Below are 26,690 nucleotides of genomic sequence, written 5' to 3' on the forward strand. Positions count from 1 at the left end.
TTTGGTCCAGTTTTTACAGCAGAATCTAGCATTTGTCTCCATTTAACTTGTAAATTAGAACAATTATGTTACATGGTTAAAAACCCCAGAAGTGTGTGCCTAAACACAGCAGTGTGGTTTTTCTTCACCGTGTGGAAATACAAGATCTACAGATTACTATGTAAGTTTTCTTTAAAAGTATTTATTGTCTTACAGAAGTTAATATAAAAAAAAAAAAAAGATTCTGAAGCCTATTTTTTATTTCATAGCCTAAACAAAAACCAAACACAAATCATACACCTCAGACTTCATTGAAGGTGTTACTTGAATATACACAAAGTATAATTTGCAGCAACGTGGAACTTGTTTAAATAGGTTTTTTTTTTTTTCCAACGTGACCAAATGGTCTCATACCCAGGACACCTGCTCCTGTCTGAAAGACTTGCCTTTTTAAAGTGATGGTTTCTTCAGGAAATCTTTAAACATAATTTAACAATACCAAGTATTATCTCATAAGTTAATTTCCACATCTAGTTTTTAAAACAAATTTAATGTTGGGGGGGGAGGGTGTCTGCTAGCCCATAGAAAGTTGCTAGAAATCTCTTTTGATACCAGGAGGTATCAACAACAACAAAAATATAGGATCGGCATAGAAAAGGATGCTAAAGTTGTAGTAATGGCTGCTCTCCTCGGAAAACGCTGGGTTCTCACAGAGCAACGGGAGGTGCTGCGCTGCCGAAGGCACTTCTTGGTGGCGGGGACAAACTTACCTGTGGGAGTTCCAGCTACGATGCAGAACTGAAGGTCTGACAGCCCTTCCTCAGAAGCGTGTAGATGGTCAGGAGATGGCTGGAGCCAAACTGAGCAAGTTTTGCCTCCTCAAACTTTGTGCAGGGCTCCTGACTACAATTAAGAGCAGATCGCACTCCAGAGCTGTCCTCGTCTCAGGGATCAGGGAAGAGACCAGAGGCACCAGCCTCTGACATTGCTTATAATTTGCAACGCGCTTTGAGTTCTCCCGTGAGAGACCCAACAGAAGGGTCTGGCATTTGGTACAGGGAAGGAAGATGGATGGCACAACAGCAAAGACACCTGATTGCACGTGCCACATCACTTAGCTCTGGGCTTCACTCCCTATTGGCATTTGAAATTGTAGGGGGGGGGGGGGAACCAAAAACGAGCTGAGCAGAGATACCTCATTTCACAGAAAGCTGTGGAAGCCTCCTCAAATGTCTTTCCCAGAATGACTGCCAAAGTTACCAGGAATTGGAATAGATGATCATATTCTTCCCTGTGGGGAAGAGCGGCCTATACCCCATCAGTCTAGGTTAGACTCATATTTAATCCCTACATTTTACAGCAGCCAGTCCCACCCAAACTACATAGAATATGAACAACAGGCATCCTTAGAAACAGCTGTTACTCTTAAGAAAGTCATATTTAACCAGAAATGAGAGGACGTTCTTGGTTTGGGGATGTGCAGACAGTTCACACCTACAGAACACAAGGGTTTAGAGCATTTTCTCCTCCAGCCATTTCAGATGTCTTAGAGAAAACATCTCATTAAACTCCTGTCAGACTGTCACATTTTAACCCCTAAAAAAAAATGCCATGCAAATAAATGAGCCAAATAATCCTCAACAGGTTTCCAAGTAAGAAGTGGATTACAGAGAAGTAGGCTTCATTAAACAGAGATTTCATTTAACTAATTGATAGGCATACGCTTTCCTCATCCATGCCTTTGTTTGTAAGGACACAGAACGTACCATTAATTCTCATCATCTGGCTAAAGACGCGGCCAAACCACTGAATACTTTGACATCTTGTGAACTCTGGAAATATATTTGTTTACAGAAACCTAATCTACATCCTCTCGCTGGAGTCCAAAGGAAAATAAAGAGCAGCCCATCAAAAAATTTGCAGCAATGCTACAGGTTAACAACACCTCGTCCCGCACCGCGTCCTTTGGCCCTGCACGATGTCTCCAAGCAAAAGAGAATTATTTATCCAAGAGACAAGGAAAAAAACACATGCTTTGGCTTGGTCAGTCCGCCAGCGCTGGCTTCATGTGAATACTTTTGTCTCATTGTTTGCTGTTTCAGTAACCCAGCTGTTCCCTAAGACCTTCTTTCTGTGCCCCAGTCTGCAATAAAACAGCCTGGACTTCTCATGCGTTATTGCTCTAACAATTCACCGCTCAAGCAAAACGCTATCGTTTGCTTTAAGCGGCGAACCCCCAGGCAGCGTATAATAATCAGTAACATCCCATATGGCTTTATAGGTCTTCAGACAGACCCAACACCGCAGGTTCTCGGCTTTTCTGGTTCTCCTCCACTGGGTTTACCATCTCCCGTTTCATCTCCCATTAGAGGAAACGGTGAACCAGTATTAAAATGGGGGCAACTTGCTATCGGCCAGACAAGGAAGCAGTAACCACCCACGGCTAACAATTTATGGAACACTCCGCTAATTTTAGTCTTGGGTACAGGCGGGGCAGACAATCCCTAGAGCTGAGATGTTCCGCTCTCAGCGAAGGGCAGCGTGCGACATATGGTTGCTAAAGCACTCTCCTAGCAGGGAGCTTTACATTTCGGGCTGAGCTGCTACACTTCCCTCCAAGTCATAACTTTGAGGATTACTCATCCTAGACGTGCAACAGCAAAGAATCTGCCTCCTAATTTAGATAGCTCCTGCAGCCTCTCTGAATCAGCGCAGTCTCACCCCCACCGGGCTTCTATTTCCAGCGCTTGATTCACTTCCAGCAAGGTCTGAACTTACGTCCTCTGACAGCCAGAGGCTGAGAGAAGCGTGGAAGAGGAGGGAATGGGGCTCAGCAGATGGACAGCTGCACTACACATCTCGCCGGGGCAGCTTGGACAGGCAGGTTTGAAGCTCACGTGTTGGTTATTGATCCTGCACTGACCTGCGAGACAATGACATCCCACCAGCCGAGAGCTGGAGCCGTTCCTGATGAGGATGCAGCTGAACTGATGACTGCAACTCCAGCTGATCTATCCTGAACGTGCTATTTATAGCAGTGGGAGGAGGCTGGGAAGCGTTGCATCATACGGCAAGGTTGGCAATACAAAGCACTAAAGCAGCATTCACCATTTCAAGTCGGTTTGGACATCTTAAACCCCGTTACGGTTTTGCAGTGAGCTCCTCGGTGGGCTACATGAGCAGCTACAGCACTTGGCTAACAGACCTTTTCCTAGACTCCCTGCAACAGCCTCTGGCCGCTCTTCTGCCTCTGGCACCTTTGCTTATTCTGCCCACAAAGATACCAATTAGCGTGATGAATATAGAGCCCCTAGAACAGCATTTATCTTCTCTGCAGATCTGTGCACACACCGAGACCTCTACACTTAAAGCAGGCTATTTTCGGGGAGCGATACGAAATGGAAAGATCAGAAAAATATTCATAAATTGGGGTTTTGCTGAAGCTCTCAAGTGAAATAGCTTAATTTAAGCAGGAGCTGGACCACTCCCAGATTTCTGATCCGGGAGAAAGCTGGGAGAAAGAGAAGAAAAGCAGCGTACAGAGAGAATGCTCTGCAGATTGAATGCTCCTTTCCAGGCCTGAGAAAGCTCTTCTCATCTGAAATGGTGGGCTGCAGCTGACCTGCTGCTGCCATCAGCTCTGGGGCGACCATGGCTGGGGTGCTCTGCCTTTGACTTGCTTAATTTAGCTGAGAGCCGATTGCACTGGTAAGAGAACACAAGCAGAATAAAAACAAAGACTCAAAAAGTCCTACAACATGTTAATTTCAAGCTCCATTAGAATCAGTGGAAGAAAAAAAAAAATAAAATCAATAGTGTCTGAATGAAAATGACCAAGCTTATTGGGAAATAAATATTGTTTTTTTCCAAGTGTCTAAGTGCTTACAAAATATGCCCTAAAACAAGGGATTAAAAAAAGTAACTAATTCAAATAGGGAACAAAGAGCCCAATGAAACCCATTCTCCTTTCAGCTGCCTCCATTTTCAATTCCAGAGACTCCAGCTGCCCCATTCCTTCTCTCTACCTGAGGTCAGGCAAGATGTGTTTTGGAGAACTGAGTAAAGCACCCCACGTTTCAATCTACCGAATCAACAGAACTCTAGAAATATCCAACTGGCTGATTAAAAACCACACCTGTCTAGAAGGAGCAAAATTGACCTTAGCTCCCTGTCAAATGTTGGGAGACTGGAAAGAAGCTGAACAGGATGCAATTACATTAGTCAGGCTCCAAATATTCACTTATATCCACCATCATGAATACTCTTCCATATATTTTTTAATTTTTTTCCCCCCCCTCTCCTGTGCACCAGATTTCATCCTTAGCAAGCTTTTCATGCTTGTTTGGGAATCCTCGACAACCCAGGGCACCCAAGGAGGTGCCAAAAGCTGGGTGTATGTCAGGAAGACATGGAGGGAAGAGGTTCTGAGGCAGCTGCAGGCTGGGACATGCTGCCACACATTCTGCCTGAGGAGGGCAGGGCAGGGCCAGCTCTGGGGGGACGCTGCAGCTGCATCGTCAACAGCAGTAAGGTTTTTGAACATCACAGAAATGGATGTCTGCTCCCATCCTGCTACTTACATTTGAAAGCTTTAAGCAGGAGATAGCCTGGCCCTTCCCAGACTCTGTTCATGTCCCACCGAGGGCATCCACACCACCAAAATGCTACACAAAATAAAGAGAATATCCCATCAGAGGGACCGGCGGCTGTGCCATGAAGTGCATCATTCACTGCTAGTGACCCGCAGAGGTTACTGCAGGGTTGCAGCTGATTCTTTGTGTGGCAGCCCCTGCCGCTGTTGCAGAAGAGCCCATCCAAGCTCAGCCAGCCCACACATCTCCAGGAACCCGGGGTGCAGCAGCGATGCCAAGATATGATGCGCAGCATCAGATGGGGAGGCTCCAAGCCCAGCAGGACAGTCACAGCTCAACGCCAAGGGACTGACAACTCTACAGGCATCTGCTCTGAGTCACTGGGAAGGGTCTCTGCACTGGGAAGAGGATCCAGTCATTCATACACACACACACACTGGCTGGCACACAGTCATTTCTGTTGGTGGTCATGGTTAGTTATCACCCTTACATTACTCCAGACAAAAAACAGGCTGACTTCCTCTCTACTTTACTCTGATGGGAGCAAAGGGTGTTTTAAAGAAACACTACTGAGCAAAATATTGTATGAAGACAGATTCCTTTGTATTAGCAATCAGTCGAGTAAGTCCAGGGACCAGTTCAGGCACCCCTCCGCTGCCCAGGGGGTTAAAAAAATAAGAACTCTCCAGCTTTGGAGGGGGTAGGGAAAACAAGAAGGTGGAGAACACAGTAAGTCAAAAAGTGCTTCTAAGAGAAGCAGCAGGATAAAAATCATTCCCACAGTCTGAAAGCACTTCCATGCTACTGACCGGAGAGGCAGCAACAGCCCCACACGTGTAGGTGTAATGCACATCTGCAAGTACCCTGCTCCGTGCCTGCGAAGACAGTTACCTCCTCCTGCCTTTGTCTGTTCCGGGCAGTGTTTAACACAGGAGCCAGTTCCCGGGAGGATTTCCCATCCCCTCATTCCTAAGCTTATTCCATTTTCCTTCAGCATCTTTCAGTAGTAGTCATCCTTCTTGCCATCAGCTCGCTGCTGTATGCCTGCATGGTCCTTCTGGTCTTGGACAAGCTCCAGGTCATCGTTATCATCCACCTCACCTCCATGATCCTCCTGAGTGCAGAGGGAACAGCCAGGAAGGAAAAAAAATAAAATCAGCAAGGCCTGGGAAAGGAGACCCTAAATAGAAGCACACTGAGCTGATCCCAAGTTCTACCACAGCAGCCCAGCTTGGGAAACTCGGGAAAACAGGGCAGAATTCATCCCTGCCAGGAACTTTTAGGTGTCATTGGCAAGGCACTTAGCCAAGACACAGAGGTAAGAAGCCTGTGTTGCCACGATCGGCCTGTTCATTTTAAGCACATTTATTATCCTGGCATTACAAGGTGGTTTTAACACCTCAGCCTGTTGCCACTGCTACACGAGTAGAAGAAGATATCCTCCAGCCACCACATTTAAGGCGGTAACAAATCCCACCCATGATGTGCAGCAGCCAGCACAGCCTCCATGGGCACCTTTAGGTCCAACTATCCAGTGTACAAGCCAGGTTCTACACGCAGGGTAAATAAGGATAGCTCCCAACATCAACTTTGCTCTGTCCACCCTCAGTTTCCCCATCCTCTTCATTCCCAGCAGGCAGCCCAAGCCCTCACTCCCTCAGGATTCGTGCTGAAACTGCAGGAAAAGCAGCAGCCACTCACAAAGGGCACGGAGAGGATGAACAAAACTGGAAGAGGATCCTTCATTTCTATCTACATGAGCCAGAAGTCACCAGGGTGATCCTCTCTAGTGCTCATGGTCTTAATTTTTAGTGGCCTCCAATCTTTCTCCTAGAGAAATGCCAATTTGTCACTGACTACAGTAGCCCTGTGGCTCCGAGACACAGCAATAATACCTGTTTTCAGCCAAATAGATTAGCAGTTGCTTCCTGGCAACTGTGGCCCAACCAATGTACCACCTCCTAACTTGGCTCAGGAGTGGGAGGACACATTCTTCTGCCACCCATACCTTTGTTTGACTTGCTGGCTGTAACCCAATGACCCTCCTCAAAGTACAGGTGAAGTTCTAACCCAGCTCTTCCTCAGACACAGGCTAGACCCGGTAGGACCTGTGCAGCAGCAGACTACAGGGCTCCCAATGAATCTCTCACCACAGGAATAAACCCAGGGTGATGCTTGGAGAAACACATATTGATGTTGCCTAACTGCACCGGCACAGCTTGTCATTCACCCCAGCTGCTATTTGGAAAACATCTCACAGCTCAACTGCTGCAGATGGATGCAGAAAGAAAGGAGGAGGGGAGACAGAGCACAAAGGGTGCCCTGAACACCTGAAAAAGAAAAGGGAGCAGAGGTAAGAGGTCTCCAGGTTTGTTCTGGAGACCCACCTCACCGAGCAGAGACAAAACTGAAGTCAGTGCTCACATTTGGTTTCCAAAAAGCTGAGCCATACTCTGCTCCTGGCTACCAACACACCCAGGTAACCACCACACCAGAGAGGGAAAGAGGAAGAACCTTGGTGTCGTACAATTTCTTGCTCCTGATCTTCTTGATAGTCATCCATTGGGTCTTCCCCGGGCTTGGCAGGTCTGCCAGCATCCTGAAAAATACAGAAAGTCAGACACTGCTGACAGTGCCCCAACCTACTTCCAGTCCCTGCCAGGGAAACGGTTGAGTTGCCATCCCTGAAGGTATTTAAAAGACATGTAGATGTAGTGCTGAGGGACATGGTGTAGTGGTAACTTGGCAGTGCTGGGTTAATGCTTGGACTTGATGATCTAAAGGTCTCTTCCAACCAAAATGATTCCATGATTCCATGCCACTAATTCTTTCCACATTTGCGCTAATCTTAAGGAGGTGTTGGTGCCAACATCCCTTTGTTTGATTTCATTGGCTGGATTTCTTTTTTTTTTTTTTTTAAGCCAGACTATTAATCATGATTTCAGAACCTGACAGATAAAGCACTCCTTTTTAAAAACAAGCAACACTCAGCTGCCGGTCAAAACAAGCTAACACTTCCCTGATGCAGTGTCTGGCTTCAGACAGCAAGAAGCACTTTGCAAAATAAATGGATTCCATCTGCAGGCAGGCAAACAAGGAGGCAGAGTTCTCACGTGTCCTCGCTGCTGCCAAGATCCTGCTGCGTACCCATCCCAGGAACAGCAGAGGTCCCTGTTATTGTCTCTGGTTTTGGTCTCTGAAGTGCTTGAAAAGATACAGCACCTCCGCAGTAACAGCTGTGGCGTGAGCCATCTCCCATTCGATGCCTCTCCAGCCACGTAGGTGCTGCAAAAGCCAGGGCTGACTTCAACAAGCAGAGAGGACAGGGCCAGAACAAGTTCTGGTACTGACCCACCCACCAGTTCTCACTCAAAGAGGTTTCTCCTGCTTGCCATACCCTTGCAGTGGGATTATGGATCCATCGAGGAACACAATGTTTTCCTTTGAGACCTTAAGCTCTCTGCCTCCCCTCATTCATAGCTGGGGACCTCTCCCTGGTCTTTCCTGGTTGCCCTCACCTTCAGTGGCTTCTCCTTCGACTCTTCTTTCATGCTGTGCTCCTTAAACTTCTCCAAGCCTCCCACCTTCTCTTCAAAGTCAGGTCTCTCCAGCTCAGCTTCCTCAAACTCATCCTCCCCTTGGTTATTGGGATCCTGGGCAGGATCTGCAGCATCGTCTGGCATCTGGACAAGAAAAGCCTCTTGTGAATACCAGGATATCCCCTTGGGAGACAGAAGGTTTGCTGCCTTCCCCAGCAAGCATGAAGTGCTGGCTTGTAGCACGTTAACTGTTCTAAAACCAAAACCCCCAGTCTTCATTATCCCTCTGAATCCCTCCTGAACCAAGACATTTGGAGTTGCATGTTATAGAAACTTCTGGGAAAGCATCAGCTCAACTGGGACAGCCAGATTCTCATTCAGAGGTAGGGCTGCACCCAGATAACAGAATGGCAGTGTTACCTACCATTGGTTCCTGGACAACAGGGTCCTTCTGAGAATGCAAGTTCTCCTCTCTCTCAATCACTCCTGCATCTGCCAGGAAAAGGGACACTTATCAGAGTACTCTCTCAGAAGTCAGTGTCACCAGTTAAGATCCCCGCTGTTGGGGAGCAGCTGTATTAACTCCATGCCATGTAGGGATTTGTCTCGACCTGCCTGCAGCTCGAGGCAGACGATGCTCTTTGTGTGTTTTCAGAGGAATGTGTCTTCAATGCCACTTGCAGGAGTTCAGGGCAGAGCAGTGCTAAGCTCCTACAGCTGCCAAAACCGCTTCCTTGTCCCCAAGGCTGGGGCACAGGCACGCGTTGAAGCACGCCTGTACCTTCCTGAAATACATGTATGATAAAGACAACAAAGAGCTCTGAACCTATATTAAGATGCATCTTTCCCTCATGCTGTTGCTACATCTGGGCAACATCTGTAGCAGCATCCCAGCCACGCAGCCGGTGAGACCATCACCAGGAGCCAAACTAGACCACGGCAGGTCAGTATCTCCATGCCACCTTCCCCTTCGACAAGAACAAGGGGCAAGCTCCCCGTGCCAGGGATGGGGACAGTCAGGGCAGGAGGAGAGCACAAATGAGAGGAAAAAAAAACACCACAGCCTTTTAAAAATGAAGCCTTTGCTTTCAACTAAGTAAAAGCCTAATCCTCACCCCAAACTGGATGTGGCTCTCAAGTGTCCCAGCTCTGGCACTCACCGCTCTGTCTGCCATCACCATGGGCCGAGTGCTTCTCCCCAAAACTTTACAGCGACCTGTGAGACAGCAGCGTTCCCAACTGACCGCAGCACGGCCAGGGCAGTCGAGTCACCACTCTGGTTGTTAATTCCAATTAGGACACAGAGGTCAGGGGCTACTGGTCCTCACTCTGCCTTATACCTGCCACGAGGCCTTTTCTTTTCAGGCTAGAATTCACTTTGATGTGAACCAATTAGTTCAGTCCCACTAAGGGGACTTGCTGCAAATCAGGTCAGCAGAACACGAAATAGCAGCTGAACGTAGCTGTGGGGAAGCACAGCAATACCAAACCTCCTCTCCAAACGAGGATCTGCACAAACATTAGCAGGTACCTGACTGTTGCTGTTCTGGGAGGGAGAACTTTACCCTCAGAGAGTGAACTGAGCCAACACCCTGGGAGGAGATCGCACATCTTGGGTGATTTCAGCCCTTTCATCCAATATTCAGTTAGAACCGCTGACCTTTGCCTCTGCCCCATGACACCCCTCCTCTGTTCCAAATCCAGAGCCAAAAAAAAAAAAAATAATAAAATCTACTGTCAAGAGACCAGGCTGAGACCATCTTTGTAATGTTTAAGGGGATGCAAGTTAGCATTTCAAATGAGATCCTCACAAGAGTCTCAGCTCCCAGCTTCCCTGCCTTATCGCATTCAGGACCGCAGGAAAAAAAAAGTGAGCTACATGAAAAGCCACCTACTTAGTCATTCTACCTCAGTCTAGCAACACACAGAATCCGCATGAGTCATATCTACATTTCAGTGTCTCTCTTCGACAAAGGTAACTAGTTAACTTCCAGGTTCTCCAGGTTATTCCCACACGTGCAAAAGAAATCGATGGTAGAGTCCGCAGCCAATAAATGTGTTCACGAAGCGTTCCCACTGCCTATCCCGGCCCCTTGAGCGCAGCAGAGCGTCTCTGCACAGACTCAGACTGGACACCTCTGCTCAAAAACCCATTTTAGCTCAGACTGGCTCACTGTAATACATTTTTAATGTCTTCTTTATTTGCTTCCAAAGGAAATTTGTAGCTTCCCCCTTACACTCGCAGACAAACAGCTGCAATTAAGTCAACCTTCCCTTTGTTACTGGGCCTATGGAAGTGCTCCAAGCCTCCACCCACTGTGATTTTCTGAAAGATCTAGTCGTTTTACAGCTGTTTTCTGTTTCACACAACAAAAATAGTCGTTCAATTGTTCCCTCATTTTGCCTCTCACATGCGACTGCCATTTCAGGCCAATCGATAAACCTCACCTGGAAATGGAAGCAAAGAAAGGATTCTGTCCTCACACTCATCATCTGATAGATTATTCATTAGTTGGTTCCATGGTGTGATGATGAACTTTACAGCGAGTCCAATGTTTCTCCCAACCTGTGATTAGCTGAGCGAGTCAATGCACAGGGGTCTGAACAGATCTGGGTCAGGAGAACCAGGAATTCTAACACGCTGTTCTAAGAGCTGGCCTCCGATTGCCCAAATGCAGCTACTTACCAGGCTTTAAAATAGCTGTAGATGCTCTGTTGGCTGGCTGACAAATACAACTAGCTGCCCTTGAATTTATTTGCTTTTAGCCCCTTAAGGACAGCTAGGAAACTGTCTGCCCTGAGTAAGTTAAAAAAACCTACTTCTAAAAAAATTAAATCAATTTCTATGGGAGACTGAGATCAAAACTTGCAAAAATCCAGTGATGTTTTCCCCATCGCTCCCATAGGAAAGAAAGAAGAATTGACTTAATTTACACAGATTTTGAGTCCACTACCTTGGAAATGAGTGAGGATGCAAGACAACAGGGAACAAAAATGGAAAACTGTCCAGGCTCTTCATTTGACAAAGGAAAATCAAAGTACAAGAATTTTGCAAGAGTTGTAAGTTTTTCCTTTAACACAAGCAGAAAGCTTTTCTCGCTCCCCACCTTGATTAGCAATAAATTAGCACTGCGCAGCATAGGAATATGGAAGCCATACCCATTTCAAGTTCCTCATCATCTGTCCTTCCCTTCTCGCCTTCCCGATGAGCCGTTTGCTGCTCTTCCCCTCTCTTCTGAGCAGGGGGCTGTGGGCTGCCCTGCTGTATCTCTTCCCCAGGCTTGGCATCAAAATGAAGGCTCTTTGGGTAACTGCGCCCTTGTTCTTCATCCATCTGGGCATTCACTTTGTTAACCAGGTCTTTCCAGCTGCAACAAGGGTACAAAACAAAACAGAATTCCCCCTGCCTGAGTATATCAGGAGATTTTTCACAATGCAAGTAGAGGAAAATAAACTCCTCCAACACATGCAGAAGTTTGTCCTAATTTAACTTTTTGGTAAAACTAGCAGATTGTATTAGTTACTGTGATATCTGCTTGAAACAGAATATTTAATACGCCACATAAAAGCAAAGTTATGCTTTATAAACACAATTAATTGTAGAACTGCTTTAATATTATTCATATGATACAGTAACATATCCATCCAATAACATAGCAATAAACTCCAGCTCTAAGTAGATACTTACTCTTGCCTCACACATACCCAAACCCACAGATCTAAGTTCTTGAAAAAAATATCAAACACAAAAGTTCTCTTTCTCATTCCAACTTAACTTAAAATGAAGATGCTACTGGAGGAAAACTGTAGAGTTTGGTCTACAAGGAGAAAAAAAAAAAATCTTTCAAAATAAACAGGGAAACTACAACACAAAATTGACAGTTTCCCTTGTCTGATAATTATTTTTTTTTTTAAAGCTACAAGCTGTTTACGAAGCTTTGCAACTGGGATGGACACTTTAACCAGCATCTGTTTATAAAACTCTCCCGTAGCATGCATCTGTTCCCTGAACAAACCCAAACAGTGGAAGGAGACCTAGCTGAAAGGAAACATTCACATATTGTTTTGGTTTATTTGTTTTTTAGGTGAACATGGGAAAAAAGTGCTTCGTTTCTTCACTCAGAGAGGGAAGCCACGTTCCAATATGATTTACCGCTTTTCCTACCACCACTCTCCAAATGTTTTCATCCATCTACTGACCTGAAAAATCAATTATTCATACACAGCTCTATCTGTGAGAGTCCAGGCAACCCACAGTCAGGAATTCCTTCCTCTGTAACGGTTCCACCTCAAATGCATGTCTCCTGATGTCTACATCAATATCTACATCTGCTTCCTGCTTAACAGAAGTGCCTCAGAGGGATACCTTGATATCAAGGTATATGCCAAATGCAACACTTTTGTTTCGTTAATGCTTCTCTGCCTGCAGCAATAGCACGTGGATGCCCAACCAGAGGCTCAGCAGCAGAGCACTTTGCACAACACTGTTCCACAGCATGGAAAGGAGTTGGAGGTCAGAGAAGAAATGGACTATCTTCATATTAGCTTGAGTGAACCCCTGAAAAGCCCAGAAGACAGAGCTGTCTCACAAAGATGGGTTTTCTTCCCAAATATCCTTACTCAAGGACACCTTCAGAAACAAAGAAAGTTAAAGGAAGGGATTCAATCCCAGTAATAGGAACTCTCAGAAGTGACTGAAACAAACTTTAAACCTGAGTAAGCTACCACCAGTTTCAGGCAGGATTACTGCTTGGTCTAACCTGTCCTGCTACATGAGCCAGCTGAGAGGTAAAAATCTACTTAAGACATTTAAGTTTTTAACTGCTGAGAAAGGACAAGTGGCCTTCACTTCAGCAGGTTTTTAAGCCAGCATACTACCACCACACGAAACTTTCATTAAGAAAAAAAAAGAATCCTAAGCCAGCCTCCAGCTCAGGTTTCCCCGTTATAAAACCATCAAAATGCAAATCGGCCATCGAAAGCTCATCTGGAATCTGCTGGTCTCAGCCACCCAATGCAACGGTTCTTGGCATCGAACGCGTGGCCTCTTTTGTGCTCTGCTGCAGTTGGATATTGTTCTTGGCATTGACACCACCTGGAGAAGGTTGGTTTGTGCGCTCCTTATCACAAATCTCACGCAGTGCAACTAACAGCCTCCAGCTGCTCAGTAATTTCTTGATGATAGGTCCAGGAAAAGAAAAAAACCACCAAACATAGCATGATCTCTGTCCTTGCAGAAACCATTTGCCAAACAAATCCAGTATTTGCATTTGTTGAAATATTTGCATTTGAAGAAAGGCTGAGAGAGCTGGAACTCTTTAGCCTGGAGAAGAGAAGGCTGAGGAGAGACCTTATCAATGCTTATAAGTATCTGAAGGGTGGGTTGAAGGAGGAGGGAGCCAGACTCTTTTCAGTGGTTGCCAGTGAGAGGACGAGGGGCAACGGGCACAAGTTGGAACATAGGAGGTTCCACTCAAATATGAGAAGAAATTTCTTCACAGTGAGGGTGCCAGAGCCCTGGAACAGGCTGCCCAGGGAGGGTGTGGAGTCCCCTTCTTTGGAGATTTTCAAGACCCACCTGGATGCAGCCCTGAGTAACATGCTCTGACACGCTCTGGGCAATCCTGCTTCAGCAGGGAGTTGGACTGGATGATCTCTATGGTCCCTTCCAACTCTAAAAAAAAAAAATAATTCAGTGAAACTTTCTGTTCCACAGGGTGGTGACAGCATCCTCTCTAGGCTCTGCGTAGGTGAGGAAAGGCCACTCTGCCATCACAACTTCAACCCTCACCTTCAGCTACACCCACACAAGTCCCTCCCTGTAGCGTCTGTCCGTGCAGATGTTATCTATCAGAGCAGTACAGGGAGGACGTTACCCTTTAAGGAAATACACAAAGCACAATCTCTGCCGTGGGAAGATTACAGGTTAAGGGAACAAAACAAAAATGGCAGAAAAGAATGGGTAGGACCAGGCTGAATTTAGAATGAAATCCAGAAGTCTCCTCTAGAGATAAAAGAGAAATTAAATCTTGTTTGCTCCAGTAGACAGAGCAGATATGACCTGGACACACACAGGGGATAAATAAGTTAAATGAGGAAGCACTATTTTCAGAGTCAGTTTTTGGATTATGGCCAGACTTTGATGAATTGCAGCTTCTGAAAGACATTTTCTTCCTTTTGCAAAACAGACTGGTCTTCTGCGAGTGCTGCTGAGAGAGTCAACAGTCCCTCCTGTGCACAAGTCTCATGAGGAGTGGCTGAGGGAACTGGAATTGTACAGCCTGGAGAAAAGGAGGCTGAGGGGAGACCTTCTCGCTCTTTACAACTACCCGAAAGGAGGTTGGAGCAAGGAAAAGTCGGTCTCTTCTCCCAAGGAATAAGTGATAGAACAAGAGGAAACCTAAAGGGGCTGGCTGCCTGCTGCTTCTAGATTACCATATAACCTTGGAGACGAGAAGCTTTCAGAACTTCAAGGTCTGGTTGTATTCCTGCAGAGCTTGGCAAATTACTGATTAATTAGTGGGGAAAATGAGCAAGTTGCAGCTCTAGCATACAACTTAATGTCTCTTATTTATAGAGACTGAAGGAATTTTTAGCCACCCTTGCTGCTGCAGGTGGGTTGCTTCCGTCACGCAGAAATTCTTCAGTTCGCTAAACAAAACAGGATATTTAACTCACCATCACTGAAAGGGAGGAGATTTCTTGAAGTCAGTTCAGACTCCCATCCCACCCTCTCCTCTAGGCTAGTAGGAAATCCACGCTGACCTGGTCTCACTCAGCAGTAACTCCTCTTTCTCTCTCCTCTCCACAAACACTTTACCAAACAGTTCAAACACCAAGGCAGCCTACAGAGTATGTACCAATAACATAAGAGCCTTTTTTTTTTTTGGCCAGCATTCTGTGCGTTCAATCCCACAGCAATTCCTGCAACAAGACTTGTCTTCAGCTGAGATCGAGACCTGGCAGCATCACTCAGTTACAAGAATTAGATGACCGTTGAACCAATAACTAACATTTTCTTCAACCATCTTTCAAGCAGAAACCATGATAAACACAAGAAGAGAGAGCAGGGACGAGCCTGTATGGTACCTTCCAGCCTGAACGTGGAGAGTAGGAGGGAGCTTTGTTTCACCAACCTTTGCATTTGCACCGGTTTGTTCCCTGGGGAGTGGTGGCTCTCTGGCAGCTGAGGTTTGTCTGCTGCAGAGGGTTGTTTCAGATCAGATGGGGACAACCCAGGAGCCTGGCTTTCCTCATTGCTCTTCACCTGGATGCGCATCACCATCTTTACATCCTGCAGAGAAGACACATAGATACGCTCGGGATATACACAAGCTCCAAATCTTATCAGATACCTGCAGACCTCCCATGCATTTGGGCAGGCTTAAGGGCCAGAAAAATCTTTTTATCAAAGAAGAACAGACTCAGAAGTGCTCCAGAACAAATCTACACTCCCATCCAGCCAGCCTGCAGTAAAAGAGGTCCTTCTCCTTTCACACAGCCAAGAGGACATAATGTGGATCCTATGTGACCCAAGCTTGTCTTGGGTAGGTGAATCTCCAAGAAAAGAGGAACAAGAAAACTATGTCTAAAAATACCGCAGACATGTCGCCATTATAATAGTTACTGTAATTATAGTCTAACCACACTGCAATTATTGTCTTTTTTTTTTTTTTTTTTTAAGGGATTTGCTTTCCATCAGCTCACTCTCAATCCCCCCAGGATGCAGAGGAGCTGCTTTTCTGATTTACTCCTTGCAGATCTGGCAGGATCTAGAAGAATAACCCCAGTCACTAAACCACAAACTCTTAAGGATGCTCAGGAGCCTGAAAGCTGAGGCCAGGAGAGTTTCCACGAGGGAAGTGGAATGCACACATGCATGTCGTTACACAGGTCGTAGGTTTGAGCTTCAAAAGCGAGGGCTACACAAACCAAGCAGCAAGTGCACAGGACTCACTGGGTTCCCGTTGGGTAGACTGTTCATGGTCCGGGTGAATCGGATGACATGGCCATCCCCGCGTCTCGCTGGCCAGGCTGGCACAGCCCCCGGCAGCGAATTGGCATCCTGCAGCGGGGCCGGATGGGTGAAGAGCACGTTAGCCTGTGGTCTCGGGCCATCGTTGCCATACAAGTTCTGGCCCTGCGGCAGAGGGCCATCCGCCTGCTTCTGAACCCCAGAGACTTGTGAGGCCAGGGGGTTCCCACCAGGGTGATTCTCCTGATTGACTGGAAAAGCCTGCAAGGAAGAAAGGACAAGAGCAAACTCTAAAGGAACAAGCTCAGCTCCCTCCGGTTCAAAGCCCCGTGCTGAAAACCCACAGAAGCCCTGCAGAACTCTCCTCCCTGGGATTTTCTGGGAGCACCACACCTTCTGCCTCACGAGCTGCAACTGGCTGTTGGCTGGGACCACAGGCTGCTCCTTGAGCGTTTGGAACTGCTGCTGCCCCTTCCCAGCTCCTCCTCCTTTGAAGCTTGGCATCTTCTGTAGAGCTTCCTTGAGCTGCCTGAACTCTTCCATCTGGGCCTGAGGGGATGAGAAGGATACAGAGAAACCCCACACAATAACAGGGTTAAACAACTCCTTGCTGGGTACAGCCATGCTTCTACGGCCAGTTATTCAGCACAGATACACTAGCATGGAATATATATATATATATATATATATATATATTTTACATGTATGGAAGCTGGAGATAATCCACAACCATTAATGACAAGTCCAAGATAGTCTTCAGTTTTCCCTCCAGATTTCATGGATACTCTGTATTTCCCCCTTTTTGCCAGTCTTGTGTCTTATTTTATGGCATAATTTTACCCTGGAAGCGCTGACCCATGACGCTGATTCATTACCTGATGCACAAGTCATTGACAGAACTCCTGCCTTTGCTCAAAAATTATATCCTGGGTTTGTTGGTTGTGGCTCCCTCTCCTCCTGTGCCTCACACACATGTACCTTCAGGTCAGCTGTTTTTTTTTTTCTTCCTATAGAGGCATTTCTCCATGGATGTGCTCATCTCAGCAGGGCTGACGATAATTGGCATAATCCCACTTGACAATTCAATTCACTTTGCAAGACAAATGAAAATTGATTCTCCTGGACTGTTAAGCAAATGCAACACCTTTCTCTCTACTGCAGCTTATTTCTTCCATCTTCAGCCCTGAAAAGCAGGGCTTGATAAAGCTACTCAGGAAAAGCTCCCCACTCCTACCTCAGTTATTTATAGGAAAGTGAGGGGGGAGAGCTTTCCATACGCTTCCCAGGGTACCTGGAAACAGACAAAATTAGGGACTGGGCAGAGTAGGAAAGCTTCCAAGCAGCAAGGAAAGTTTAGCAGGAAATTAATTCCTGAGCAGGCTCTGTTGATTTCAGTTCTTCCCCCTGAAATTTGACCTTAAAATTCATATTAAAAGAAAAACACACCACACACCACAAAACAAATCCCAACAAAACCACTCAAAGCTAACACAAAAGGAATGAGGAAAGGAAAAGGAAGCCAAGAACAGTTCATGGGCTATAGGCCTAGCTAGTAGGGGGCTGCTTCGAGTCAGAACAAGCTGGATGGAAGCAGAACTCACCAACAGCCTGTTAAGGCGGTTGGTCCAGAAGCTTTAGACCAGCCTTAATGCACAGACCCCTCCGTGCTGCCTGCACCCCATCACAGCAAGCACTGCCTGATCCCTCCATGCCTCATTTTACCTGGCAGACAACTGATCCGACAGCTATTGCAGGCTGGGCTCGTGAAACATGTCAGAATCCTTGGAAAACAAGCATATCTAGAATGCAAATTACTCCTCCAAACTTTCACCTGCCAGAAGGGAGCAAGATCAGCAACAGGGTACTCTGTGCGAGGAAGAACCGCAGTGCTGATACAGAAGCTGGGAGTCTCTGTGGGTGTCTGCTCTACCATATGGCATCTCGCCCCGCTGAAGGCAAATGAAATTCCGTTCTCCTTACTGGTTAGACACTACAAAGGACCCATCAGAAAACTGAGCAGAAAACTTTAAGATTTAACACTAGGCCGATTGTCAAAAAGATCCAAAGTATTTTCTGAAATCATGGGGACCAACCACTTCTGTAAGAGCCAGAAATAGCAGGCGGGCAGATGGTTGGAGGACAATTTCATTACACAATTGCCTAGTACATCCCGAGCAGGGCGCTGAGCCGCGTCTCCCAAACCAGGGAAAATCCTTTTGCTTTTGCTCACTCTTAATTTTGGCAAGTAGCGAGTGAGCTGTTTCTTGCAAACCGCAAGTTAAAGGCCAAAAGTTAAAACAGGCAGCACAAGAGCTGCCACCATGTTGCCCAGTCTGCAAGTGCTTGATTTTGTAGCCTCAGCCATCTCTAATCAAGTTTTTTTTTTTCCAATGCTGTTCAGAGCACGGACTAGTTTGCACACTTGGACTGCTGACTGCTTTCCCTAACGCCACCCAGCTAACCAAAGAGCATTTGAAGGGTTCTCTGCCGAAGAGCAATTCGGGACTGGTGCTACGTGGTGTGCCAGACGCAAACGCACTCAGCATCGACCCAGCAAGGCAGAAGTAGAAATACATAATGACAAACAGAGGACCTTTGATCAACAGATATTGATCCAAGGTGTCAATGGCAGAGGCCGGTATGATGGGAGCTGACTGGGTCTCAATGGCGCTTAAGAACAAGCTACGGAGCAGTGACGTTGGGAGCTACCTTTGAAAATTTGATCAGGAGGCCTAAAAATGAAGGCTGAAATGCATTTTGATAGCAGGAGGTGTGAACGTAGGCTTCCCAGCGCACTGGAGAAGCTTGTAGTCACATGCTGTTTCAATTCCTGGCATGGGCTTGCTGGAGTGACCCCTACAGAGACTGGAAGCCTTTGTTTAGTTTCCAACACACACACTGCGGGCAGTATCACTGCAGAGCATCTCCCCAGCCTGCCTTCGCCACACGGAGGAGCAGGGTCAAAAAGCAGTTCAGTCACAATTACATCACAATTAATCACAATTATGAAGGCAAGCAAGTTAAATATACTGATGGTCCACCTGAGACCCCTCAAACCACATCTGACAGGAGCCAAAGAGCTACCAAGTGACAGCAGTCGGCAATGTCAGTAACCTGGGCTTCCCACCTGGAGCAATCCATCATCTGTGAAGTTTGCAATCCCCAGAGCCACTTAGTCCCTGCTATTTTGCAGGGCAGATCAGGCTAGAACTCAAGAGCAATCTTGTAGGAGTCAAAACCCACCACCCCCCCCACCTCTAGTTCAAGTTCAGCATCCAGTTCAGAGGAAAGAATTAGTTGTCAACCACATCTAACCACAACTAGCTCCTTGCTTCTGGGCTTATCCCATAAACCAAGGGAGTACTTGACAGAAGGCTGTTAATTAGCAACAGGCAAGGCTAATTCAGACTGCAACATGACTTTTAAAGTGTCTTTACAAAGCTGCTTGCGTCTTGGCTCAGCACAAGAGCCTCAGACAGACACTGTAGACATTAAGTCCTCCCACTTCTCCCAGCATACACATCCTTCCCCCTTCTCCGAAGTCATCTGGGAGCTCCCAGCTTCAGCTGGGTGAGCAGAATTCTGGGAGGTCAGGACTTCCAGTGTGCTGAAGAGGCTCACACCATCCCCACAGCATGAGCACAACACCAGATCCACAAAATGTCAGGGCTTTTTTTCCTGCAGAAATACACTGGAATACAATTTATAGCTAGATCTGTTACTTAGAAAACATGTGATGGTCCCAGACCCCAGTGGAAGATTGTCCCATGTGGCCACAAACACCCCCTGATTGATCACCTGGGCATTAAGGAGCTGAGAGTGAACTTCCTGGTGGGCCTTCCGGAGAAGCTTGCTCTCTTCTCTGAGTTTAAAAACTGTATCTGCAAGAAAAGAAGAAATTTGCTTAAGAGAGCTATTTTTGCAAGTGCAGTATCTCTCTTCCTTACCATAAATTCCTTTTGACCTCATAGATCTCTCCAAGCCCAGGAATTACAGTGAAGCACTAATAGGGACTAACCAAACTCCCTGACAAACCTGAACCATCATTCTTTTCAGCTCTCAAGAGTCCTGCCCATACAGGGAACTTCCTCCACTCCAGCGTCTCTTCTATTGCTGTCAGGGTCAAGCTCTTGCTGTGCTTGCTCCCAGAACAAGATATTTATTTCTTCATTTCCTTCACCCATTGCAGCTGAAGAGCAGCGAGCAGTGGTCACTGCCCCTACCTGCGGCGACTGGAAGGTTGAGAAACAACTACAAGAGACGCCTGTGAGGTCTCCTGAACCCATGGCAGATCCAGTAAGGTGGGTTCCCTTCAACTGCACAGAGAAGCTGCCTCTCGAAAGGATGGTACAAACAAAAAACCCCACAACCCACTTACAGAAAGCAATCACAGGACAGCTTGGTCCTCAGGCACATTTATTCCTATGCTATTAAGTAGCAACCTTCTGCCTTGCAGCCTCAGGCTGGGCTCCTTTCAAGCTCTTTGCACACTCCTAAGTACTTCGGTGACAAGACACAAAATACGTTTACGTTTCACTGCCTGGAAGAATGTAATTGTGTATCCTCCAGTAAAGAGAAAGACCGTGTCAAAAAAATGTCAGCCTTATTTTGGATCCCAAAGCTCTCTTAAAATATCCCTAGAACTGCATGCACCGGGATTTCTCTGCAAACAGAGTTCCACCTGCCAGGACAAGGACAGGAATTTTTCCCGTAATAGAATGGTCACCTTGGTAGGCTGAATTGCCTATAGGGTTCCAGCTCAAGATTATAGATATTTCCAATTACAAGAATATCTTTTTTCATAACATTCATCCCTGGCACAGAACATTTTGCCATTGAGGCTGGGTGCTGAGTTCTTGCCTTGTGGTGAAGGTTAACATCAAACTGAGGAAATATGGCTCGGTCTTTCCTGCAGCCAGAAGGAAACAGAACCACCAAGAGGAGCTACCAAACGCAGCTCCCCCTGTGAAAGCAATCCCTCATAATTCCCAGTGGGCTTCTGCTTTCCCCCAGCATCCCTGGGGTGAGGGCTTCATTTGTGCAATTGAATCTAGCAAAAAAATATATCTGTTCCATGTCAACAGCCCTGAGCAATGCCCATCCTCAGACACCTCTTCTGTTCTCTATTATACTCACTGACAGAGGCACATCTTCCAACACATGTCTCCTGAGGGCACATTATATATAGAAAGTACTGGAGGAACATAAGGAAAGAAAATGAGGCATTAGCAATGCTACTAGTTCTGTCTTTGCCACCTCTCCTGAGACTGTCTTGCTCTTTTGTATGGCATGGTTGCCAATACTTATGGGAAGATTTACCAGCCAGCTCCGAGCTTAAAGCACAGGAGAGAGGTGGTACCAAGTGAACAGTAGCCTGGGAAGATGGACAGAGAATATTAATATCTCAGCCCTAAGCCAACCTTCCTGACTTAACTTTCCTCTTTGAATTGTTTTTCTGATCATTATTCTCCTTCCTCTGGCAGAATTTGTTTTCTTATTTCATTGGGGGCTGTGTATTTCAAGAAGAGAGAGACAATCAAATATTTAGGTTTCGCTTGCTTGTGCTCAATTCCCCCCTTCTAACCCAGGGGTGATCACCAGATACCAGGGCTTTGTTGATCAAAGGAAAAAAAACCAAACAAAACATCAGCACATTTCACTCTCCCAGACCTAATCTAAGTAAGAACAGATGTGAACCTTAAAAACCCCACAATCTAATTAAACAGCAGACTAAATAGAAACTACTCTTTGGGAATTAAAGGGATCATCATTCTCTGCAATACTTGCACTACTTAATGCATTTTATAGAGCTACACCATTAATCACAAAGTATGCTTTATTTGCTCCCAAGTTTAAATGTTAGAGTTTACAGGATTGTAGTAGTATAGAAACTGGTTTCCGTTGTCAAAAGCGTACAGAGAAGAGGGAAAATTATATTGAAATAGAAGGGATACCTAAACGTCACAATGTTTTCTCTCTGCCACAAAAAGCATCTCTGCTAACTTAGTTACACTCACCCACCAGAGGAAGGTTAGGGAAAGGCAGTATTATCTGATGGATGAACCTGTTCCTGCCCCAACCTACTGTGGAACCACAGGCATGGCCTCTGCCTTAGCCTCATGCCTTTTGCTTTTGGATTATCTCATCCATTTTGAGTGTGACCTCCTTGGGACACGGACTGTTTCACAGTCTGGATAAAACCAGCATCTGGCACAATAATTTATTATCTTACCTGGCTTTACACACATATGATAAGTAGCAGCTGCAGTAAGAGTAAGCAGCCAGGAAAAATCAATTAGGCTTTTAAAATAACACCATGAAACTGCTGGTGTTGACAGAAACCAGGGATGCCCCATGCAGTATAACAGTGCAGGGGTCTCTGAACCCCAGGGAACTCCAAGTATGGTGAAACTCAAGGTCAACTGATCAATGCATTTGTCAACCCAAGCAGCCAGAGGCTTTTGTGGTGCATATTCCTACACAAAAACACCACCTGTGAACTCCAACAGCTTCCCTTCCATAGGGAAGCTGCTCGATAGCCTGCTCCACATCTCTCACCTTCCCTCAACGCAACCCCAGGACACGTGGCCAGTTTTAACTCTGCCCTTGGGCCAACACAAGAAACACTGTCCTCTCCTGAACTCAGTTCTCCAGGCCATTCTCTGCCTGCCATTTTCTCAGCTCTCCATCACACTCACCCTGCAAGTTTGAGACTTCACTGTCCTTCTCCTGCTGCAGCTGGGCATATTTCTGGCTGTGGGTCTCCAGTGCCTTACGATGCTCCAGCTTCAAGCTGTTGTGCTGCAGCTGCAGGTCAAGCAGCTGCTTCTTGACATCGTCATGCTGGTTCTGAATATGACAAGAAGTGACAAAGAGTCAGTACAAGGAGAAGAAGAGTAATTTAGCTATTGCCAAGTGCCACTCGAGTGCCTCCGTTTAATAAGCTGCTTGGGGAGGCAGAAGAGATGTTTGTTCCTCCAGTAAGGTAGCTAGAAATCCCAGACACAATAAAATATTCTTTGTGTTCAGTGGTTCAGGAGGGATGTGAAATACCAGTTAAACTCCGCTTCGTGAAGCAGCTTTGGAGGTCTCCTTGGAAGCCACTAAACTGGAAGCAGAAGGCAGTGGCAAGTCCACTCCTGCCCGAAAAAGAGATGGAGACTCTGGGACACAGCCAAGAACTACTCCTATTCCTCTACTTCCCTGCACACCCTGCTCCGTGACAGCGGTGCAGGGGACAACATTTGCTGATATCAAACCAAACGCCTGTGGAACCCTGCACAAATCCAAGGTCTTTTCCAGAGTCCCAGGTGTGCTGAAGGACAACGTTACCTGTGAGGAGAGTTTCCATAGTGCACGTAGCATCACTACAGGAGCAGTTCACCTCTAAGTAAGGCTGAGGTCTAATCCCCACTGCCTTTCTGCGTGCAGGTACACAGTCAGGACACACCAACACCTAAACACTCAGTTTGTTCTCTCCGCTTGGTTTGCTTCCCAGTAGCCTGGCTGTTCTCCCACCCACCGCTCCAAGCTGCCAGAAGAGGAGGGAGACCTTCTGCAAGGACACCACATCCTCTGACGCAGAGAGCCCACATTCCCCATAGTAGCATGGGGCTCCCAGGCATAAAATGCCAGGATAACAAGACTCTCACGAGACCACAGACTATTTCAAGCAGTCCAAGAATTCATCGACAGAAGTGGGCTGAAGAGCTGTTCTCTTCTCTTCTCCCCTCCCCTGTTACAGAGCCCAAGAACAAAACATGCTGAGACATCCTTTTGCTCAGACCCATTGAACCAGAATTCACCTCCTTTTTTTTGTTCCCATGGTAACCTAGAGAGTCCTTCCACATTCAGTTTGTCAACACCAATTATGCATGCAGATTGATTGGCTCACAGGTGAACCCCGGCCCTTCCACACAATAGCTCCTCAGGACTCGGGCAGCAATTTCAATCAGCCTTCCTGTAAAAAAACCCTCATCTTTAAAAAAAACAAACAAACAAACCTCTAAATGCTATCGATGATTGCATTTATCCCCAGTAAAACAAAGCATCTGTGGCCCAGGCATTCTCCCTTGAAGCAATTATCCTCCACTAAAAGGAGACAAATAACTGCTCAAAAAATACATGCAATGCAGAGGGAAAAAAAAAAAATAATCTATCAGTGTGGAGGGGTCCCAGAGGCAGAACAAAGAGGAGAGACAAGAATGTCAAGTTAATCAGATCACAAGATCAGGAGGGAAAATAAAGAGACTAAAAGATTCCTGCTTTGGCTTTCAAAGACATTAGGTACTTACAGTTCTCATCAGATTCACCAGCAGAAAGCACAGCAGAGAATCCCTAAAATAATTTTGATACTGAAAACCTCAGAAGCCACCAATATTAGCAAGATAAAATTTATTTTAACAAGAAACTCTAAGCAATTTAAGGAATTTTAAGTCCTCATCACCTCAGGTCAATCAATTTCTAGCCCATATTCTGTCTGGCAGGTGATGTGCATAATGTCTATCCCCAGACTGCTCACAGTCAGGAAGAAGGGATGGAATATTCATCCTTGGATAGAAGCAGGAAGCTGAAGAGAGAGTTAAGTGCTTTGACCAAGGTCACACAAAGCACCCAAGGCCCAGTCCAGCTTATTAAGCACAGAGATCATCCTCACTCCCAGCTGGTTTCTAAGGATGGCTGTGACCAATGTATGCAAACTATAGGAGGAATCTCAAGATGCTGTTTTATTGTAGTTACAGGACAGGAGGTCTGGAACATGCTACGTGTGATTATTTTAAGAGAAGCAACTTAATTGCAAGCAGAAGACTCTTGACCCAGTCAGTTCTACCACAGCTATGTATGCTGACTGCCCTGAGGAGCCCAGGAACCTACTACACTGTAGTCCCAAGGGCTGGTCTGTCTTCCAGCAGCTGTAAATATAGTTTAAAAATAGATTATTCCCCTCCCCAGTAAAAGGAGGCAGGAGAAAGGGAGCCAGGACGAAATACTCACTGTCCCCTTGAGACAAGCAAACCAGAGCATTCTGCTCAGATTGCAGTTGCTATGAAGAGGAACGTTACTACTGCAAAGCGTTCCCAGAATCCGCAGTGCTGGATAATACCCAAGAGACAGAACTGTACTTCCCTTTTCCCGAAGTTTGAATCCAAAAAGCCAGGCAGCTGGAGGTCCAGCTCCACTCAGGAAATACAACCCAGCGGTGCTGAGGGTTGCTGGAACCTAGCCCTCTTTTTACATCCCAGAATTAAATTACCATTTCACTGCCAGTGCTCTGACTAAAAACATTTAAAAACCACCATCACCAGCCACAGTTGCATTGCTCAAACGAAAGCAAACTTTAACATCAAGATATGCTTCAGGTAGAGCGTGCGATAAGCTATAAAACGCTACAAGCCGCCCCCCTCTGAGCCTCTCACACCAACTGGAGTACATTGTATTAGCCCAAAGGGCAAGCTACGATGAATAGACCCATTTTCGCACTAAGAGACCCAGAAAAGAACACACTGAACAACAGAACTCCTGTGCGATAAAGCACACAAAGGCTACCATTGAAATGAGGAATAGGTGAAGGCTGTAATCTGACACAAAGCCCAACAGAATAAATAGGAAACTCCCGTGAACCTGAATAGTCAGGAAGGAATGTAGATCAACACCCCTGTGTGGTCTCCTCCCTCCGCGCTGGGACTGGCTGCAGGAAGCCCTTGGTCTCTCCTAGGCACCTCTGGCAAGCGGAAGCCCCGGCTCTCCTTCCAGGGAGCATTCCTTAACCCTCAGCAGCTGGGGAGTAGGTGGAACCAGACGGCTCCCTTACCTTCAGGATCTTGTGCTGGGAACTGAGGGCCCCGTATCTGTTCATAGAATCTTGCTGGAAAGGAAAAAGGCACGGTTAGATCCCAGAAAAACCCAAGGCAGGGAGAAACACACGTGAGCACCCACCCAGCCACTGCAACAGCCAGTTCCCACCGCCCCTTCCCACACAGGCACACACTGGGAAGGTGACTGGGAACAAGCCCGCCAAGGTGACCAGCAGAACATGCAGCCTGATGTGCTTTAAAGAGGTAGAATGTACTTCTAAAAAGGCAAAATATATTTTAGAAGGTAGAATCTCTGCAGAAATGGAATAAATAATACCTCTACTCTGTGTGTCTATTGGCATCTGCACACTGAGTAAATGGCCCCGCTTTGAGACAACGTGAGGATGGCTGGAAAAGAACCCTTTCAAAACAACCAAGCCACCAGCTAATTAATTGCACCCTCTCGATTCACATTCAGAGTGGTTTTTCCCCAGTTTTCAGTTCTTTATACAGGGCAGGCCCAGAGCTGTGAACAGTAAACCCCCCCCCAAAGCAGGCTGAGCGCTCTGCAGTGACTGAGGGGGAGGCAGGCAGCGCCAGAGCTTTCGCCTACACACAAAAATTGCACCATTTAACAAAAAAATTGATCACCAAGCAATTGAGTAAGCCTCAAGCAACCTCCTGTAACTAGGTACAGCTGTCAAACTAAGCTCAACTGACACAAACCAGCAGCGGAGAGGGATTTACAGGTGTCCACAGAAGGGTCTGTACCAGTTTAACAGATCAGGTCATGCCTTGATAAGGGCCACGT

At 46.4% G+C, this 26,690-nt stretch overlaps 1 protein-coding gene across 3 annotated transcripts in view; it reads right to left on the bottom strand.

Annotated features, from left to right (window-relative positions):
- Positions 1-5,085: 5,085 nt before the first annotated feature.
- The window catches only part of LOC141474104 (uncharacterized), a 43,681-nt gene continuing 22,076 nt past the window's right edge, over positions 5,086-26,690 (bottom strand). For 2 of the 3 annotated variants that reach the window (XM_074161822.1, XM_074161821.1), the window contains 11 exons: positions 25,897-25,950; positions 22,784-22,934; positions 19,884-19,966; positions 16,479-16,634; positions 16,068-16,346; positions 15,247-15,404; positions 11,270-11,478; positions 8,535-8,602; positions 8,090-8,254; positions 7,099-7,170; positions 5,086-5,685 (listed from right to left, as the gene is read on the bottom strand). In XM_074161822.1, the coding sequence (XP_074017923.1) occupies positions 5,572-5,685; positions 7,099-7,170; positions 8,090-8,254; positions 8,535-8,602; positions 11,270-11,478; positions 15,247-15,404; positions 16,068-16,346; positions 16,479-16,634; positions 19,884-19,966; positions 22,784-22,934; positions 25,897-25,950 (1,509 nt within the window). In that variant the 3' untranslated portion in view covers positions 5,086-5,571. Of the gene's footprint in view, positions 5,686-7,085; positions 7,171-8,089; positions 8,255-8,534; positions 8,603-11,269; positions 11,479-15,246; positions 15,405-16,067; positions 16,347-16,478; positions 16,635-19,883; positions 19,967-22,783; positions 22,935-25,896; positions 25,951-26,690 lie in introns of all 3 variants that reach the window. The other variant, XM_074161823.1, reaches the window with a different exon arrangement.

Source organism: Numenius arquata, chromosome 20 (genome assembly GCF_964106895.1).
Source record: "Numenius arquata chromosome 20, bNumArq3.hap1.1, whole genome shotgun sequence".
Lineage (NCBI taxonomy): Eukaryota > Metazoa > Chordata > Aves > Charadriiformes > Scolopacidae > Numenius > Numenius arquata.